Genomic DNA, 21449 nt, shown 5'->3' on the forward strand with positions numbered 1-21449 from the left:
AAATATTAGAAAATAGTAAAGTTGTATCAACTGACTTTTCTCAATGATGTTTGTAATTATACTTCTGAGTTGATAAGAATAGAAATGATTCTTGATCAAATCATCTAGTTTGCTCAAAGGCTTCTTGACAGGCATAAAGCAAACTAAGAACATGAACACTATTAATAAAACAGTGGCTCAATCTTCAGAGTATGATAGCAAGGTTTCTTAAGTTAAGAAAAAAAACATTTATAGAATACCAAGGATTCCATGGATGTTTAATTTCAGCAGAATGTATAAACTTCATGAATATTAGAGCATTAAAAAATAAAAGACATATAAACTATATTCAAAGGACATATTAATGTTATTAAATGGCATAGAAAAGTACTAAAAGAATTAAGTTGCCAAATGCATGAAAGTCAGTAAAGCAGAGATTCATGGCACTAGTAATCTCAAGGATAGTAAGAATTTCATAAAGCTCTGATGCACTGGTTTCCAAATTAAATTTTATAATTCACTACACCCATGAATTCAGGATTTGGAATTGGGTGGGATTTTTATAATAAGAACTTTCATCTCTTCTGTTACTATTGACTCTACAATTACAACATTGGTTGCCCATCTTGAAAACAGGTACAACTAGCCACAGAAGAGAGCTTAGTAAGACAATATGTTAATGTTTATACAATTATATATTATTATAATATATAGTTTTAGAACAATATGCATGAAGAGCATGTCAATGTATCAAAATTTATATACATATGTACCAGAGGCTCCTGAAATTTCTTTGTTCCTCCCTCCCTCCCTTCAATCCACCTTGGTGATCAACTTGGGACCCTAAAGCTACCTACCATGCCATGATCATGTCTTTTGTCTTTAGTGTTTCCAACAGTATCTTCCATGGAGCAACAGTCTTTTGGGAAATATTAATAGGTATAATCAAGTAAATCTGATAAATAATGTATCTCTACCTTCCTATAGATTCACAATGCACATTGGTATGTTAAAGGATCACAAAAATAGAAAAACATTAATCCATTGCTCACATATTTAAGCAAGGAACATGTTGTCTGTCATGTTCCCATTAGCTTCTTGCAGAGCAGTATTCAAAAGAATACCAACATGGGAAAGACCATGACAAAAATTCAAGGTGTATTAGTGGGGAATGGTCTTCAAAAGGAGCTCCATGATCCCAATGTATTTTAAAAACCATAAGACACTGTTATGTGTTGAAATGAATCTCTCCCTAAAAGATATGTTGGAGTGCTAAACCCATTATCTCAGAATGTGACTTTGTTTGGAGACGGGATCTTTATAGAGATAAACAAGTTAAAATGAGATAGGGTGGGTCCTAATCCAATATGATTGGTCTTCATAAAAAGGAGAAATTTAGACACAGAGAGAGGTTTGAATAGAGGGAAGGTGATGCGAAGACACAAGGAGAAGGCCATCTATAAGCCAGGGAACACCTGAGACTACCAGTAGCTAGGAGAGAGGAATGGAGCAGATTTTCCCACACAGACTTCAGAAGGAACTAACCCTGTTGACACCTTGATTCTGGACTTTTCTAGCATCCAGAACTTTGAGACAATACATTTCTGTTCTTTTAAAGCTAGTCAGTTTATGGTAGTTTGTCACAGCAGCCCTAGGAAACTGACACAAACACACCACTAATTCCTATCTTACGTTATAGTCACGTGCTTGAGTAATAGCAATAGCATTAATACTATAGCTTAATAATCGAGAAGATAGAAACAGGTCTTCTGTCTTCACTAAATATGAGTTACATTTACTAAAGTCAGGTTGTAAATTAAAAAATGCCCTGGGCCCAACTACACTCCTTGGAGTTGTTTTAATATACATGTTTTTTTTACCCATTCCTTTTGTCAAATTCTATTGATTATAGTGCCTTTTTCATTCAGCTATTTTGCTCCTTTAAAATAAGAAATCCTTTCTTACCAAATGATAAAATGCAAAGAAAAAAATTTGCTCCCATTTTTTCCCTTATCTTGCAAATCTGTGAAAGAAAACAATCATTTGAAATTCACAATTATCATCAATTAACTTGAAAGAATACAGAAAAAATATAAATGAAAAAGAAATCGTGTGAAAAATAATTTTACTCTAAAAATAAACTTGAGGCCTCATCCAAGAGAGCCATTGTTAGAAAAAAGGAATGAGGAAATAAATTAGTATAATGTTTCTGAGACTCTCTGAAACAAGAAATTTAAGAAGTGGAAGAGAATAGATCTAAAAATGTCTGAATTCCTCTACTCCTTCCTGCCAAAAACAAGGAACTAAAAAAGACTCACAGACTTTTGGGGGCAAATGAGTGGAGTGGGATATGTGATGGTTAATTTTTTATGTTAATTTGACTGCCCAGGTATTTGGTTAATCGCTGTTACTGTGTGTATCTGTGAGGGTGTTTCTGTATGAAATTAACATTTGAATCAACACACTAAATAAAGAAGACTGCCCTCCCCAATCTGTCTTTGAGCTGGGACACTGGTCTCCTGCTTTCAGACTCAGACTGGGACTGGAACTTACATCATTAGCTCTCCTGGTTCTCAGGCCTTTGGACTCAGGCTGGAACTATACCATTAGCTCTCCTGGATCTCCAATTTTGACAACTACAGATCTTGGACATCTCAGACTCCATAATCATGTGATCATATAAGCCAATTCTCCTTAGAGTAAATCAATCTCTCTCTCTCTCTCTCTCTCTCTCTCTCGCTATATATATATATATATATATATATATACACACACACACACACACACACATATATGTATTTCAGAATAATGATATCTCATTAGGGAAGACTAAAGGATTGTATCTTATTGTTTCTATTTCTCCAGAGAACCCAGATTAATAGAGGACAGAAGTAGAAGCCTTGGTATGTAAATTTCAAGAATTATGCAAAAGAAGGATGATGGTGTCCTAAACATGCTCATAATATCCTGTTTGTACCTCCACGTTCACACCAATACACTAGATTCTAACTACTCACTCAGCATCATTTTTTTTCTCCTGTTATACAAGTGACTAGCACAATGCTTGGTTAATTGCATTAGCCAATAAGTTACAAATGAGTAAACAAATGAATGAGCAAATAACTACAGGTGTATAAATTTCAAGTAGGCTAAATCTTAGCAAGCTGAGGTCATCTGATCATTTTATTTTGGGGAGAAACAACAGATGATTATTTTCCTTTGTTTAGAAGTAATAGTTTAAATCTGAATAAATATAAATTAAAACAATGTTTAGTGAAAAGGCAGAAAAAAACTTCTAATTGTAGCTTACGGTTAACTATATCTCTAAACTATATTTTGCTCTAGAGTACAAAACATTTTCCTCCTAAGAATAATCTATATGACAAAGAATCTAAGTTTTAAATATTTGGATTCTAATCATCTATAAATTGGGCTTGTCACAGAATATTATAAAACTATTTGAGATTCAGTTAAATGGCTAAATCTCAAACAGTGTTGGCCTTCCGGTAGTTGTGAATGAAGAATGACAAGTTTAGCCATATTAAATTCACAGAAAAAATTAAAGCCCTCAATATAGTCACATAAAATTGGTTCAATACACGTAACCAACTTCTTCTGAGAAAGATAATTCACAAAGTATGAGTTGGAAAGTATAAACTCTTAAAGATAGAACAATAAATGCATATGCTTCTTAAAGATTGGAAGAACACAGATTCAAATGTCATGCATTCTGAGACAAATTCAGTTGAAATGGAAAAAAAATACATATTTATTTGCCACTTTGACTATATAATTTTTCTGTAAAGGACAATTTTAAGTGGCCTGAACTAGGTTAGCATAGTTGTTAACTCACGTTTCTTTGTGTATGTTTATCATATATAAAGAACCACAGGAAATTCCTCTTTCCATTTGCTGTAGTTGTATTTTTTGGCCTCTGAGAACTATAAGAAATTTATTCCCAATACAGAGTCAAAATATTCCCTAATAATTTTAAAGTAGTGAATAAACATTTAGTTTTTAAAGTAGCAAAATTTTTTATTACTTTACGATCCTCAGAAATCTTAAGAACTAGACTAACCAATTTACACATTTTTAAAAAAGTAATTAAATTCAGGAAAGATAAATGATAAGCAGTAATTTGTGAAATGAATGTTTACTTTGGCATATCCTTACATATGCAAGGTTATTACTAAAGAAAGGATTTAATGTTCACCTTTAGCTGTAGTGCCTTCTCTAAGTTTTCAATCTTTCTTTCAGCATTTCTCAGCTCCTTTAGTTCCTCTGAGTCTAAGAAAGAGCTCTTTGGGGACAAAGACCTTGAGCGTTTCACAGGTGGTTCCTTGAGAATAAAACAAGGACATGGTTGAACTAGTTGGAACACTGCATTATGAAAGACATGCAAAATTAAAGAACAAGTAATTTTGAATACTAATAATGAATTATAAAAAAAAAAAATCTTGCATGGAATACCAGAGAAATAACAAGCAGAATTACCACAGTGCTACCGCTAAAGGTTTCTCTGTGACTCATTAATGAGAATATTCATTTACATTTACATTGTTTCTTTCAGAATAATGATGTCCCATTAGGGAAGACTAAAGGGTTATAGACTCAGAAATGCAAGAAACCTCATTACAAAGGAGGGGATAGAGGCTGGTCTAATTGCTCTATAAGGGTCCAAGGTTACACTTGATAGGACAACCAGAAACAAGAGGGAAAGGATTTTTTTCCCTTTGAAATAGTTTAACACACTGTGAAGTTGAAGGAACAATATGCTTGAGGAATATAAATACAACAGACAGTAGATCTTATACCATAATGACCATATGGTCATTAACTATAATGTGGCTAACTAGAGACAAGAATGTGTGTTTATATTATGTACAGCTTCATATACCAATCTGGAGAAGGAATATGTGAAAGCAACTATTAAGCTGGGCAACATATTGTTCATACTTACTGCATGTCCTTATAAAAAAGAAAGAAAATTCTTTCAAAATATCACTCTCATTTTCTTGACTTTTGTTAAAAGCAATGAAACATCAAAGCAGTACATTTTTAAAGCTCAACAATACTGCACACAACCAAATTAGGCCCTATAAGGTCTCTCAATTTTAGGAGTATTTTCTTTCATTTAAATAAAGCTCAATGCTGTGAAACTACTCCAAAATGGCAAGAAACATATAACGCAGTTATGTTTAAATACATACATACATACATAAATAAAGCTAGTTCTTCTGAAAATTACTAATAATATTAGGGGGAGTAAATAAGAATGCCACAGAAACATAGGTCTCATTTTAAATACTTCCTTTATTAAGACATTAGTCCTACTCATAGGAAAAAATGAAAAGAATGAGAAACAATTATATTGAAAACATGATTTTCTACTTTTAAAAATATTTTCTACTGCTGAAGTAACAAGTGTGAGAAATATACCTCTCAAACTCCTTACTTTTAGGAAAAGCTTAATTCAATTTATATAGAAATAATATATTTACAATGTGATATTCTGAAATGTTTATATTAGTTAATGTTCATAGAATCTTTTGCAATATAATAAAAATATGCAATAAATACTACAAAAAGGAAAAGCTGAGACATTAATAAATAAGAATCATGCCACAAAAAATTTGCTTATTATTCTCCACTGTTACACCTTTAAATCTGAAAATATGTAACTGCACATATTAATGTTAAATTCCATTTTATAGTTTATATTCCACATGGGAAGTATTTTAAATATCACATCTGAATGAAACAGAAACATTAAGATATTTTTCTTCTAATTAAAATTAGAAAATTGAATTAAGGACTAATACCACATTAAAATTTCTACTTAATTTATCTATAGATTAGTTAGATGAGGGATACTTATCAAAACTTTTTAATATAAGAATGTTAATTTACTGTGAAAGATGTATATCATTATTAATATATTTAATTAATTAAATAAGGAACAGATTATTCAGTTCAAAAAGGGAAAACTTGCTACTCCCAACCATGATTTTATAAAACGTTTGACACAGAATATTTTTTAAAAGCTTCCAGAAATATAAGCAGAGAAGTAAATGCTGCTGTTTGTTTTTTAACTTCATCACTTGCCTTGCCAGCCTCATCCTGACAAATTCACAAAATGACAAATGTCCCTACCTTATGTTTCCTTTCAGTACTTGTCAAGATGCTCTTCTCTGAGGAACCCTTGTTGGTAGATCTGTTCTCTGATAGTTTTTCATTTGCTATTTTCAGTTTCTCCTGTAAATACTCAATTTCAGACTTCTGTGAGACCATTAAGGTTTCTAAGCTTGATAAAGATGGCTGTTGAGAAACCTATTTTAAAAAGTATGTTTGTATCTTACATTATTTACACATTCATGCAAATATTTATATATGTTCCTATATTATATAAATCATAAGTATTCCAAGAAAGGACATTTCATTTCAAAAATAAACTGTAAACCTGCATTAGCTAAGCTTCTATCATCCTTATAGAACGGCATTTTCAATAAAATAACCAAGAGTCTGTGTAAATATTTTCATAAGTAATACTGTCATACAGATTTTCAGGAGAAAAAATTTCAAGTTGTGCATGATATACACAACTCATCTATAAAATTATTTCAAATTAATGATTATACACATAGGTATTTCCTCAGTAAATGCTCAATGCAATACCACTGAATATAAACCTGAGAAAAGGAAACCAACAGCACTATAGGTCTAATTAGCTTTTAATGTATTATAATATAGTAATAACTCAAAGAACTCTGATACTTTTTAAAGTCAGCAGAGTTCACAGTATTCTCCTTTGAAATTTATTCCCATGCCAGATAAACTGTTAATGGTAAGCACCACATTTTAACAACAGAAATCACAGGAAAATTAAGTTTGTAAGAAACCTATTAATGAAAACTATCATTCAACAAAATTGTACCACCATCTTAACTGAATATACTTGAGACCATTCAAATCCATGCGTATACACTACTTCAAATTAACCACTCCATTTACAAAAAACAAAAACACTAGATCATAGTGAAACCAAGTTTTTGTTGATTTCCAGGAAAGAAAAGTCAGATTTATGATTCTAATATTACCAACATGGATCCAGTAGCCCTGAAAATAGTTTCATTTAAAATGTGGAGAGTCCCATCCTTCCTAAATGATATTCCTAAGGATTATAAGCAAAATATGTATGTTTAACTTTTCTGAACTAACAATGAGAAGTATTACCTTTTCCTGGTTTTGACTACTTTTTTCTTTTTTTAGGGGATAGGCAAATTTTTACTAATCCTAACCTGTAATTTTTATAAAGAGAAGGATCATCTCATTATACTATCATCATACTATTACAGTATACTATCATCATTCTATTACACTTTCCTCATATATAAGTCACCTGATTTGTTTCCCAATCTTTATTCTATCACAACACTAAATATTTTCCTCAGAATGTTGTTTATATTGTACTGTTACCACACTTACAATATTAAATACTGACTCTATTAGCTTGCATTGAACATCAAATTAAAATACCTTAAGCACTTTTCTTCCAAACTCTAAAGAAGTTTGACATATTCTTTTCTCCTCCTTTAACCACTGTATGGCTTTTATTTATTCTTTCCTCCTCTTTTGTAAACAGATTTATGATGCTTATAAATTTTTCCTTTGGGCTGCCAATCTGAACAATTTACAAAGGCTACCTATTCTTGTTCTGGTTTTGTTAAATAAAATTACAAAGAATATATTAATATCACATCATTTACCAAAGAAATTTTAAATAAATTGTTCAAAATCAAACAAAAATTTAGAAAAAAACCAGAAAAACATAATTTTAGCTTATTGGTATATCCAATAAGCAATCCTCTGCTCTTTAATAAATGAGTTTTCCAAGTCATCATTGGGTTATAATGCAACAGATAAGAATATAAAAACATGAATATTTGGTCAAGAAGCTGCAATTCTAAATCATTAAAATATTTATGAAGATATTAAAAAGCCTCCAACAGTGGACATTACTACTATATTAATAAAAGATTTCTTATTTAGGCAGAATTCCTTTAAAATTCATCAGTAAACAATAACAGAACTTCAAAATTAAAATACTATTAAAGTAGTGATTAACTCCAGCTCACATAGGAGCCATAATGTAAATAAATAAGTAAAATGAGTTATGTTTAAATTATAGCTTTAAAATTCTTTCGACAGAGACACTTTGTATACATACTGAACATATACATATATACTTTACTTCCACAAGGAAACTTATGAATGCTCCCAGTTTTTCAAAAATGGAGTCTTCTTTCTCTCCCTCTCTCTCTTGTCCTTTATCACTTTTGCTAGAGATACATGCACATGAAGTATTTCACATTTCTCTTAATATAACCACTTTAAAAAGTATAAGTAAAATGAAACATCAAATCGCAGTCACCCTCATTTTGAGGGAATAAGGAGGGTATTTGTGGTAGTAGCTATTTAGCTCCAGCCAGTTGTTTTCACAGAGGAATGTGGCCCACTACTGCCAGATCTACTGATTTTTCAAAAGAATGGAGGAATTCAAATTTCTAAGAGAAATCTAATTTTAAAATATTGGCCAGACACAGTTTATGACTCTTGTATCTTGAGAACATGGTGGTGGGAGTATAAACTGCTACAGATTTCCTAGGGAAATTTTGAAATATGAATCAAAGAACATAATAATGTACCAAGCCTTGGACTTTGTTCTAATCATGCTGAGGGTTGATACAGAAAGATATCCATGATAAACTGTTAAGTGAGGAAGGCACAGGTTACAGAAGAATACAGCATACTGTATAGACATAAATTCCTCCAAACCCTGAATTTACAGCATTATTTCTGAATGGAGGTATTATATGTGAATTTTCTTCATACATATCTGAATTTCCTTAATATTTTTACAATGAACATGTCACTAAATAGTTTTTAAAATGTAATTTTTTCTGCAAATAAAAGGGATAAAAAGTTCAGTATAAAAATTTCAGTACAGATAGGAGAAATATAAATGAAAGCCTCTATCATATCATCTCTCAGAATTCACTAATGATAAGTTTGGGATATAGTTCCCATACTTTAAAGAGAAAAGGAAAACCATTTTAATTCTGACCTTTAACTTTTTTTTTTATTACTAGCTTTATTTTTTATAACAGCTTTACATTTACAGAAAAACTGAGCAGATACTATAGAGACTTCTCCTACACCTCCCATCCCCACCCACCCAGTTTCCCCTATTATTAACAATTAAAATCAATATGGTACATTTGTTAAAATTAACGAACCAACTTTCATACACTATTTTTAACTGAGGTCCCTAGTTTATTCAACTTTCTATAGCTTTTAACCTAATGTTCTTTTCTGCTCCCAGATCCCATCCATGATACCACACTACATTTAGTTGTCATGTCAGCAACTCTTGGCTGGGACAGTTTCTCAGATTTTTCTTATTTTTGATGACATTGACAGTGTTGCGGAGTACTATTTAGGTATACTGTTTTGATAGGATGGCCCTCTACTGGAATTTGTCTATGTTTTCCTCATGATTAGACTGGGGTTATGAATTTTGGGGAGGAAGATCACAGAAGCCAGCATATCATATCAAGGGCACACACTATCAACATGATTTGACTGATGACACTGAACTTGATCACACTACCAAAGTAGTGTTTGTCAGGTTACTTGACTGTCAAGTTACTCTTTTGTCCCCCATTCAAACTGTACTCACTTAACCAGCTTTTTAAACATAATAATTACACATATAATTATTATAGGTATAATATATATCATCATATATCCTTACTTATTCTTACCTTTTTTAAGCACTGCTTTACAGGCCTAGCAAGATCAAGATAATCAATCGCCTGTCTGTGGAAGTTCACTCCATCGATTGCCCTTAAAATCCTAGAATCTTTGAAAATTTAACTTTTCTTGCTAAGAATTATTAGTATTTTATAAATAAACTTTTTCCTCTAATGTCAAAAATCCTTGTGTACTTTTTAGTTTATAATCTTGGAAGATAATGGTATGATGCTAGACCATAGATAATCTGATAAGAAATGCTCAGTGGAGTGTGCATCCAAATGCCTCCAATTGGAACTAATCTCTTTAAATTAACTATTATTAATACATAACTTCTTTTTCACATTGATTCACAGAGGCAATTTTGATCAAAAACTCCTGTAAAAGCTATTAGAGTAGAAGGAGGGGGGGAAGTGAAGCCTTGTGCCAATTACTTTTAAAACATTATATAAATTAAATATCTAGTCATGTTGCTTTAAATTCAAGCAACATTGTATGGCATTACTACAGTGGAGGCTGAGTGAATACTGCTTAATAAATAGAAATTTTTTCCACAACTATCACAATTACAAAGAATTATAAGCTAAATTGTTTTGTCCTGTTAATAAGTTCTAATTTAAAATACTAATTTATTTACTACTTCATTAAAATAATAATTAGCATTTAGTGAAAAGTGTTGAGTGCTTAGCTTTAGGTAAGCATTTCACATACATTATCTCACTTATTTAAGAAATTTACAAATTCCAAACCTGTCAACACATAATATAGCCTATTGCAAAACAAAAATACTTAAAAAGGACATGATACCTCAGCAAAAGAAATAGTTTCTCTCCAAGTAATATCTCACTGGAAATTAAGTATAGGTTAAAACATATATGTGTGTTTAAAATCTGTAATATTTGTGTATATAAAATATCCAACCCCTATGAATATATATATATATATATATATATTATATATATATGTATATATGAGAAACTGACATCTTGAATGACAGTTCTCTGAAAAGCAACTCAAATCCTCTTGGAAGAAGACAGAATATTTAAAAAGTGCATATATATATATATATATATATATATATATATATATATTTACCAATATACACATAATTTTCTTCTCATGAAATCCTGAATCTCTACAAAAACTTACATTTCATTTAAAATTGATTTTAGAAATGCAGAAATATATCTATTGCCAATTTATACAACAGTTAGCTGACTCATCCATAACCTGAGAACAGATGACTTCAATAATAATCATATAGTCAAGATAATAAAGAAAAAAGAAAACTATTAAATCAACATGATATCATAAATCAAAATAGTCTTGTCACAAAAGTTCACAAATGGAATTAAGTGTACCAACTTAAACTTACATCTCCCTTTTAGAAAGACTATGAAATTGAGTAATAAATGTATCAACAAAGTCAGCTAGCACACTTTTAAAAAATATATAAATATTTGCATTTCTTCCATCCATTCACTTTTAACCCAAATATACTCAGATTACATTTAGAGATCACAAAATATAATGAAATTATTTACCACATTTAGGTAAACTTTAAAATGTCACCATTTCCTCTCATAAACACCAACCTAATAACACAATACTGAAAAATTCAGTACTATAACATAGTCAAATTAAACTTTCCTTTAGTATCTAACACTTGTGTGGTAAAGCCAAATCAGGGCACAGCAAAATAAAAGGGGAAATTTTAATGTCATAAATTTATTTCCATACACCATATAAAGCTTTACACTGAATGGATTACAAATGGATGCTTTACTGGCTTAGAGTCACAACCAGTAGACAACAGTATCTTTGTTATGAAATTGAGAAACCAAAAGCTAATTATTTCTTCTATGACATGTAAATATCAGGCTGCACTGACAATAATTAGTAATATTTACATGTCACAGAACAGTGTTTAGAGTATTAACTGTGTAGTATACACACTGACTACAGATTCTAATACCAACAGTAAACTAATCCTGGCCTTACTTAAAAATTAGGATAAAAAGACTAAGTGATTTTTCTATAGATTTGTTTTTTTACCTTAAAAAGCAAAATTAAACACAATCAGGTTTTTCCAAAATATGTTATAAAGCCTCACAGTCTGCCAGATTTCTGAATATTTAAAGTATATCTGTTAATGGTATCCTAAAATGAATTTCTAGATTCAAGGAATGAAATGTGTAATCCATTACCTATTATAATGCATACTCTAAGTTTTATAAACATTTGACACTTATGTCACCAGTAAAAAAATCAAAATTTGTGCACTAATGGTATAAGCAAGGGACTATGCTTGTTATGCATTATCATCTCTATACATTAAAACCTCAATCATACTCAAACAAATTCACTAAAGTGTGGTTTTCAATCTGCTAACTACGCATTCCATAATAGCCTGTAATTATTAAAAACTGACAAGAAAGCTACGCCACCTGTGTTTATGTGAAGCCAGGTAATGAAAAAAACAACAACGCTGTCATCACCTCTCAATTCCTGATTGCATTATCAAAACTGTAGCCGAGTTTGGCATCTGGGTGTGACCTTGTTAACTGCTAGGGTAATTAAATTTATTCTACTGGGAAAAAGGATGATAAATTATTAGCAAGAAGATTTTGTTCACATTTTATTAAATTGGCCTGTCAAAGGGTTGGCCAAATTATCAAGGGCCTCATTTATTGGAGGCCAGCCATATTGCCACATCTGTTACAATTATTTATAATTTCAGCAGTTGAAAACCAACTGAGTTAGGCATCCGCCATGTAAAGTAATTTACAAATTATCTGATGAGGGAGTGTTTTAGCTTCTCCCTCATTTCTAGCCAGCAGAAAGCCACGCTGTAATTACAGAACACGATTAGGTTCTTTGGGGAACTTATCTTGCACTCATAGCCATAGTAAGATGCAGCAAGAACATATGGAGGAGCTTGTGCTTCTACTCCCTGAAGCTCGTGACCCGCCTGCCGCTGAGCCCTTGAGTTGAATTTGAATGAGAGTGCCATGGCTAATGTTCTACACATGCACCATTTATGCCACAAAACAAATCGGATCACTGTTAATTATGAAGCAGCTATAATCAGGCCTTCACATCTGTGTAATGTGAAGCGCAGTAGGCTGTATTCCAATAATGTATGACTACCTTTGTGTCGCAAATTGCGAGCCATATTGCCTCAGTAGTAGTTACTGAATTCAAAGTAACTCCTTTGATAAAAGCCCATCACATGGATATTTTTATCCAGCTTTACAAAAAGTAAAAATAAAAAAATAAAGAAAAAGCAAACCCAAAAGCCTTTCTTTATCAGCTATTGACCAGAACAGTTAAAGCATATGGCACAAGTTCATTAATGAACAACACAGAGCACTCTAATTTAATGAAACCACTTGAGCCATAAAAATCAGATTTAGTTAATTCCCTCTTTTCCATTTTTTCACATCTAGCCTAAACCTAGGATCTACTTAATATTACAAGTTATCAAGACACAAAATATATTTTTTACAAATTTATAAAAAATATTAAAAACTTGTGTTGTACTATGAATAACCTTTAAAAAGAAAGGCAAAAATATGTTTTTTTATTTTACAAATTGAATTTCATCACAAATCTCATGTAAGAAAGAATAATTATTTCTTTTTTAGAAAGTGAATCCTAGCAGCTGTATTCTAACAAAAAAAAATAGTCTTTCTTCCATGAGAAATCTTTCCATGGAAAGGCAGCTAAACAAGCTGCACCCAGATGGCAAACCAGCTACAGTTTAATTAATCCACTAAAAGCCATTCAAATTTCAGTAAGGGTAATGTAATTTTGAATAATAGTAGGGAAAAAAATCACTAAAACATTCTTAAGTTTTATTATAGCGGCAAGAGAAGTGCCACTATAGAGTAGTTAAAGCTGAGTTGTGGTTTCTATTATACGTGATACATTTCTAGATTTTAATATCTTGGGCTGTTTCATACTGCTTGGAACTTAAGGCAGCCTTAAAATATCAGAATATCCATTGGAAGCCTTTTTTTTTTTGGAAGAAATAGTTTATTTTTCAAGCAGGGAAGTGGAGTTATATGATTATAACGAGTTTAAATGTTGTGGATATAATACACAAATAGCTTTAGGAAAGAAAAAAGTTTATAGTTAACCTATAAAAGACAAAGACTTCAAATTTTTCTTTTAAATAAAATAATTATTCATTTATCAAGGTTAAAAATGATGTCATAATATAATTTTATTACTGTTTTCTCCCGAAGGTTGATTAAATATGAAACTGTCAGGAGATCATTCCCCATATACTTCTGTGGCCATGCCTACCTATACAAATAGATGAAAAATATAAACTAGTTGCGTATAATTAAATCAAGCAATAAATTACAAAGCAGTTTTTACTTAAAATAATGCTGTAGAGTAAATCAACTTTTCAAAATGAGTTTACATATACAAATTAAAAATTAGTTAAGTGTGAAATAAGATGATGATAAGTATAATTTAAAATTACTTATATATGACATTTGTCCTAAATAATTAAAAAATAATTTTGGTGCTGTAGCAGTAAGATACCTAGAGAAAGTATAAGACTGATATTCTTCCATGTTGAAAATGAGAAAAAAGTATAATTGAAACGATAAGAGAATAAAAATCATAAAAAGCAAACAAAAGTGAACCAATTATGAACTCTGGCATAATATTTCCCAACTACAGTATGACAAGGCTTAATAGCATTCTGAGTCTAAGTTAAGTTACTACAATCTGATCTCCTTTCTGCCAACTGAGAAATTAAAATAGTTTAGTTGATGCCTAGTAGCCACTATCAATACTACACTCCCTGATTGGCAAGAAATCAGAGTTAACTAATACTGGTATTTTTTCTCCTTTGCTATGTTGGAAAATTATACATAATCAATTCAGCACTGTTAAAGAAATGACAACTATTCCACATCATAACAAGATAATCCTTTGCAAAACTGATGCTTTAATGCTCCTCCTCCTACTTATTGGAATTGCTGTGTCAAAGAATACTTGGATCACTTTGGGATAGGCTAAATGGGTATGGAACCAGGATATACACTTTTTCATATGTTCATTTAAAAAGCATTTATCTAAATCAAAGTATCAATCACTGGCAAAGAACAGTGAGGATAAAAGCATAAGACACCAACTTTTCTTGCTTTCAAGGAGCCCACACTTCAGAGGGGAGACAGACAAGGAAAACAATGAAGTTTAATACCTGCTAATGCACAAAAGAGGTGTACATCTCAATCTTAAGAAAAAAGGTTCAGGAAAAAGTTATCAATAATAATCTTAGAACTGAGTCTAGAAGGTCTAGAAATCATTAATGAACTAGACAAACAATAAAATGTGAAAATATGTGTGATAAATATGTAGAGTTTATTTCCTTTAGTATATATTTGAGGTCATGTACATAAATACATTTTTTAAAAAAATGCAAACTGATAGAACATTTGCAAAAAAAAAAATCAAGTGAAAAGTGAAAGTGAAAAACCTCACTAGTTTCCAGAGATGAAAAACAAAAGAATGAATTAACAAGGCTATTTTTAGATGATAATAAAGCTTGCAAGGTTATAAAAAGTGGGCACTCTCATACACTGTGAGAAGATAATTTGGTATAATCTTTCTGGAATGTAGTTTAGTCTGCATGATATATATTCAAAAGCCTGAGGTTCATAATCTTTGACACAGAGATTTTACTTTTAAGAATTCATTCTACAGAAACAAGTGATAAGAATAAAGATAGACAAATGAAAATATTCATCATGGTATAAAATCAGAGGAAATAGAAAAAATATATATTGAAATAAGTTAAATGCCCCACAGTAGGGAAATATTTAGGTTAAAAAAATGGTACATTCCTAATTAGACTATTAGGCAGTCATAAAAATGTTTTCAAACATTTAATCATATTATAATGAAACGGTAATTGTACAAGCAGGATACAAATTCATATACTGTCTGATTCCAATTACATAAAATATATTTTCTTCATTTACTTTGTATACCCTTTATACAAACACAGAGCCACATGCAGGGTCTAAGACCATGCCTCCCTTAGGTTTTCTTCCACCATCATTTGGGGCTGAAGGAAAGGCCACGCATTGGGGCTAAGACCTAATTTCCATAGATCTCTTCACCTCAATCTACAGATGTCAATAAGGAACCTTAGGCAAAGCCCTCTCTATCCCCAAATACACTGCCTGCCACCACTATCTGCCTTGAATTCACTAAACTAACCTCATTATGCCTTTTATCCTGATTTATGTGAGTCACCATAAAAGCCCTAACTCTTGTGTCAATGGAGTTTCTCTTGGAATTGTCATACTCTCATGCTAGTTATGAATTATTTTAAAAAAGAAAAAAGTAAAAACCAAAAAGTGAAGCAGTAAGAAGCTTGCAGACTTAAAGTCAAACTGACCAGGCAGATTTGAGAAAACCCAAAATATAGCTGAAGAGTCTACTACCACTCCTCTATTCTCTATCTCACCTTTTACAATTAGACTCTCACTCTCTCCTCCATGTCCACTCACCTCTTTCATATTCCCCATCATGCTGTATCTTTGTACTATATTCTGAGTAATTTTGTCATCTTAATAGTCCAATTTTCTAATTCTTTCTTTAGCTCAATAACGCATTGTATGAGGGCCCTATTATTACCAAAACCAGATAAAGATAGTACAAAAAGTTATATAACAGACCAATTTCAGTCATACATAGAGATTTAAAAAACAAATATCAGTAAGATGAATAAAGCAATATATAAAAGTCTAGAAGTGTCCCAGGTATCAAAAGATAAAACATTTGATAAAATTTATCACCATTTATGATATTAGTTTATCAGACTCCTTAATCTGATAAAAGGGTATCCATAAGAAAATTATGGCTAACGTCATAGTCCATAGTGAAATAGTCCCTTTAAAATTAGGAACAAGGCAAGGACACCCACTCAAACCACTTCTATTGAACTTTTATATGGTAAAATATACAAAGATCAGTATAACAAATTAGGATTTTTAAGGAAGAAACAAAACTGCCATCATCACATACTGTTTGCATAGAAAACCCAGAGGGTCTAAAAAAAACTTAGAATTATTAAGAGATTATTAGGGTAGCTGGAAATAAGATAAACATTTAAAAATCATTTGCACTGCTATATACAAGAAACAGAAAACCTAATAAAAATGCAAGTATCTAAAACAGCAACAAAAATGTAAGCTACTCAGAATCTAATAAAAGACATTACATATTACATATCTAATAAAGAGATATAAGACCTCTATGAAGGTCTTATACAAACTACAAAACTTTATAAAAACTACAAAAACTTGTAAAACTACAAAAATTTATTTAAATATATTAAGGAAGACCTAACTTGAAGAAGACAGCATATGCAGGAATAGAAACATTTAAAATGACAAAAATATCCATTCCCCTCAAATTAATCTTCACGAGATTTTTCAGGGAACTTGATAGCTGGTTATAACACTATACTAAAGAGCAAAGGATCAATAATATCCAAAACACTGTTGAAGAACAATATGGTAAAGAGACCTGTTGTATCAGTTATCAAGACTCATTATAAAGCTAAAATAATAAATACAGTGTTGTTATTTCAGAGATTTTTAAAAAATCACCCAATGCAAATGGACCCACTTAAATATGAACCCATATATACATGCAATAATAAATGTCAGAGATGGCACTGTAGATCACTGAGAAATGGAGTGATTATTAGCACAGTGCATAGTACTGAAACGGATATCCAGATTTTTAAAAAATTAAACTGAATTATCTTCTTCACCACAACAAATATCAATACCACATAGATTAAAGACTCATATGTGGAAGTCAAAACTATAAGGCTTTAGATGAAAATCTAGGAAAATATCTTTATGAGTTTAAGATAAAGTAAGATTTATTAAACAAGATACAATAAGCACCAAAGTTGAGAAGAAAATAGAGAAATTAAATGACATTAAAATGAATAACTTCATTTTTCAAAAGACACCATAGAATAAGTGAAAAGAAAAGCTATAAGCAAGAAGATATTTGCAACAATCATAACTGATAGCTGAGACTGTTGGTTGATCTCCAAACTCATTTCCCTTTTTGGAAATAGGCACATACCTCCCAATATTTGGGCGCACGTATTTCCCAAGCTTCTTTGCAGTTAGATAACATGTGGCCAAATAATTGAGTTATAGCTAAGGACATGCCAGCAGAAGTGATATGTACCACTTCTAAGTCTTATTCATAAAAACTTCCTAAATGTGATTCCCTAGGACATTTTTCCCTTCTTGCTGGTTGGAGTAGAGATGATTTCAGGACAACTTTAGGAGCCACATTTAAAGCTAGTGGATCCAAAAGATAAAGGAGACTAGATCTCTAAATCATTGTTTGGAAGTTGAAAATCCAAGTAATACCCACAGTATACTCTTATATATAAATAAGAAATAAATCACATTAAACCTCAGAGATTTGGGGTTTATGTAATACAGAAGCTGACATTATATCAAATACTAATGTAATAACTAATAAAAGATTAGTATGCAAAATAAAGAATTTCAACAAAGAGATAAACATTCTAATAGAAAAACTGGCAAAGGACACAAACAAGTATTTCATATAACATAAACATAAGATGCTCAAGCTCATTAGAAATCAAAGAAATACAAAATAAAACCAGAATGAGGTATCATTTTACTTCTTTTAAGAATGCAAGTAAGAAGTCTATAATTTGAGACAGCCACTTTGGCAAATAATTTGGCATTTTCTTATAAGCCTGAATATCTTCATATTCATGACATGTGATTTCACCCTTAGCAATATATGCTAGAGAAAGTTTTGCATATGTGTGTCAGGAGGCATGTACTAGAAAGTTCACAGCAGCAGTGTGTAAATATTCCTATAGCTAAAAAAATTAAAACAAAAAATGTTCATTGACAAAAGGAGTGGATAAATTAATTGTAGCCTATTCATATAATAGAGTGTTGCACAGAAGAGGAAAAGAATTAAAGCTATGCTCAAGAACAATGAGTTACATTACAAAATAAAATTCAAAGAAAAAATGTAGTTGCAAAGCATGATATACACAGAGTATGAAATGGCTAAGGTTTAAATAAAAGCTATAAGAAACAATATATTATTTATAATCATTTATATTATTTAACAAAACATAGCTTTAATAGGCAGGAATTAATCAACAGAAGTCCAAGAAAAGAAGTAAGATGGGATCAGAGAGTAGCATATAGGTAGCATCAAGAGTGTTGGGGATAGTTACTGGTGGGTACCCAGACATTACATTTATTCTTTTGTAGATTTCAAATATTTAGTAATAAAATTTTTTTAAAAGAAAGTGAGAACATAAGCTAAAATAACATACAAAAGGACAATTCTCTAACACTTAGGAAAAGAGGGAATAGAGTATCTGTGCAAAGAAATAAAAATTAACAAGCCTGTGGTTAAAATTCACAATCTTATCGCCTGCTGTTAGCCACATGGAGTATATCTCATTCACAGATAAACAGAGTAATTTTAAGGCTTAGGTTTCTCTCCTGTCCTCTACTGCAAGATATTCCTCCAAGGCAAGAAACAGTACTTCTGCATGGAAAAGATAAACAATCACTCTGAGATAAGAAGAGGCAGTCATTCCGAATATAGCTAGTTAAGAGCAGGGTGTTACGAAATCATAGGTCACAGGTTTCAATCCCATATGAACCAATTAGCTTTGTCCTTTTCTCTGGCAAAGACTGTCAGTTGGCTCACCAATAATTCAGATTACAAGTGAGATCAGGAAAAAGAAAAGATAAATCACCACCAGTACAGAAAAAAACCCTCAAATTTGCTAAAATCACATAAGAAGTGCTTTTTTAAGACCTAACATTTATTGCTCCATCATGCATTGCCTCCTGTAATCTTAATAAAACTCCTATGGGGTAAGTACTATTATAATGCCATTTTTCAAGTAACAAAACTGAGACTTAGAAAAGGTAACTATTCAAAGTAACACAGATAAGGGACCCAGATTCCAGAATTTAGGTTGTTATTTACTACTCTGTAAATATATCTCCCCAAAATCACGCACTGAAAAGCACCACTATAAGCATTTGAAAAAAATTATTTAAGGATACAAAAAATGGAAAAAACTAAAATCTTTCTAGTATTTCTCCTCAACTGTATAATCCACTTGCCCACTTAGTCTCTTCTTGATCAAAGGGTGATCCCTGGACCAGCTACAACAGAATCATCTTAGAATGTAAAAGAAATGCAGAATCTCAGACCCCAGTCCAGACCTACTATTACATCAGAAACTATTTTACAACAATGCCCCTGACCCCTACAACTCCAAGTGACTGAGATGCATATTCACATCCGAGAAGCACTTACCTAGACTATTCTCAATATCCAAGACACACCACAAACTTTCTCACCTCTAACACAATGCTAATCCACTTCCAACAAGAAGCTAGGAAAAAAAAAAAAAAAGATAGAAACTCCTAAATTTCAAATTGACATATTCCACATTCTCCGTGAAAAGTTTGGCATTCCCCCTCCTCTCCATACACATGTTCCCTGCAAAGTTTCTTTCCACAGAGCTCATACTTTGCTCATGTTTCCATAATAGCACATTTTATAATAATTATTTTCCCCTCTGCATTAATGAGATTCATAAGAGCAGACTGCCTTATTCATCTTTGTATCCCTTCACACTAAATCCAGTACCTAGAATACAGTAGGATTTTAATAAATATTAACTATATAACTGAATAATGAATGAATGGATGGAAGGATGGAGAGATGCATAAAGAGTCCGATTAAAACACTCCAACAGGTTTCATGTTGATCTTCTATTTAAAACACACCAATGGCTTTCCATCTCACTCAGAGTAAAACCTATGTGCTTACGTAGGCCGAACGAGGCCCTAGGACCATGATCCCACATCTGTCCCTCTGAGGTCACTTCTCATTCTCTTCCCCACAGCTCTCTTGGATCTAGCCACACTGGCTTCCTTGCTAGGCAAACTCCTGCTTCATGAGCTTGGCACTTACTGATCCCTCCACTTAGAACGCTCTTCCCTCAAATATCTAAAAAAGTTCACTCCTTCCAGTTTTCTTCTCAAATGTCACCTGATCAGAGTAGCTTTCTCTCACCACCATACATAAAATAGCACTACCACTCTCTATCACCATGTGTCTCAAACTGCATTATTTTTCTTCATAATACTTATTACCATGTAACGTGTGTTTATTTTTTTGACGATGACTCTCTGACCTGAATGTATGCTCCATGAGTGCCAAGACCTTATTTTGTCCCCTAAAGTTTCCTCATCACCAAGAACGGTGCCTAACACATCGTAGGACATCAGTAAATATTTATAAAGTAAGTTTAGGTATATCAACTAATAGAGAGTTCTGATTAATAGTATGATTATTGCACTTGCCATAAAATTTTAAAGAAAATGTCCTTAATATATGGACAATCAACTTTCATTTCAAAAATCCTATTTTTAAACATCTACATCAGTCTTCCACATAAGAGAAGAGTCATTATGTTATCAGTCCATAAAATGTATATATTTTAAGGTCATCTCATTAGCTACAAAAAAAATGGTCATTCAGAAAAACATGTTGGGGCTTCCCTGGTGGCG

At 31.6% G+C, this 21449-nt stretch overlaps 1 protein-coding gene across 1 annotated transcript in view; it reads right to left on the minus strand.

Annotated features, from left to right (window-relative positions):
• The window catches only part of CNTLN (centlein), a gene marked incomplete at both ends in the record, with an annotated part of 349797 nt that overhangs the window by 145451 nt on the left and 182897 nt on the right, over positions 1-21449 (minus strand). The window contains 2 exons of the mRNA XM_079706500.1: positions 4193-4318; positions 6133-6309. Coding sequence (XP_079562626.1) covers positions 4193-4318; positions 6133-6309 — 303 coding nt within the window. The remainder of the gene's footprint in view (positions 1-4192; positions 4319-6132; positions 6310-21449) is intronic.

Source organism: Hyperoodon ampullatus, assembly GCF_949752795.1.
Source record: "Hyperoodon ampullatus genome assembly, chromosome: 6".
NCBI classification, from domain to species: Eukaryota; Metazoa; Chordata; class Mammalia; order Artiodactyla; family Ziphiidae; genus Hyperoodon; species Hyperoodon ampullatus.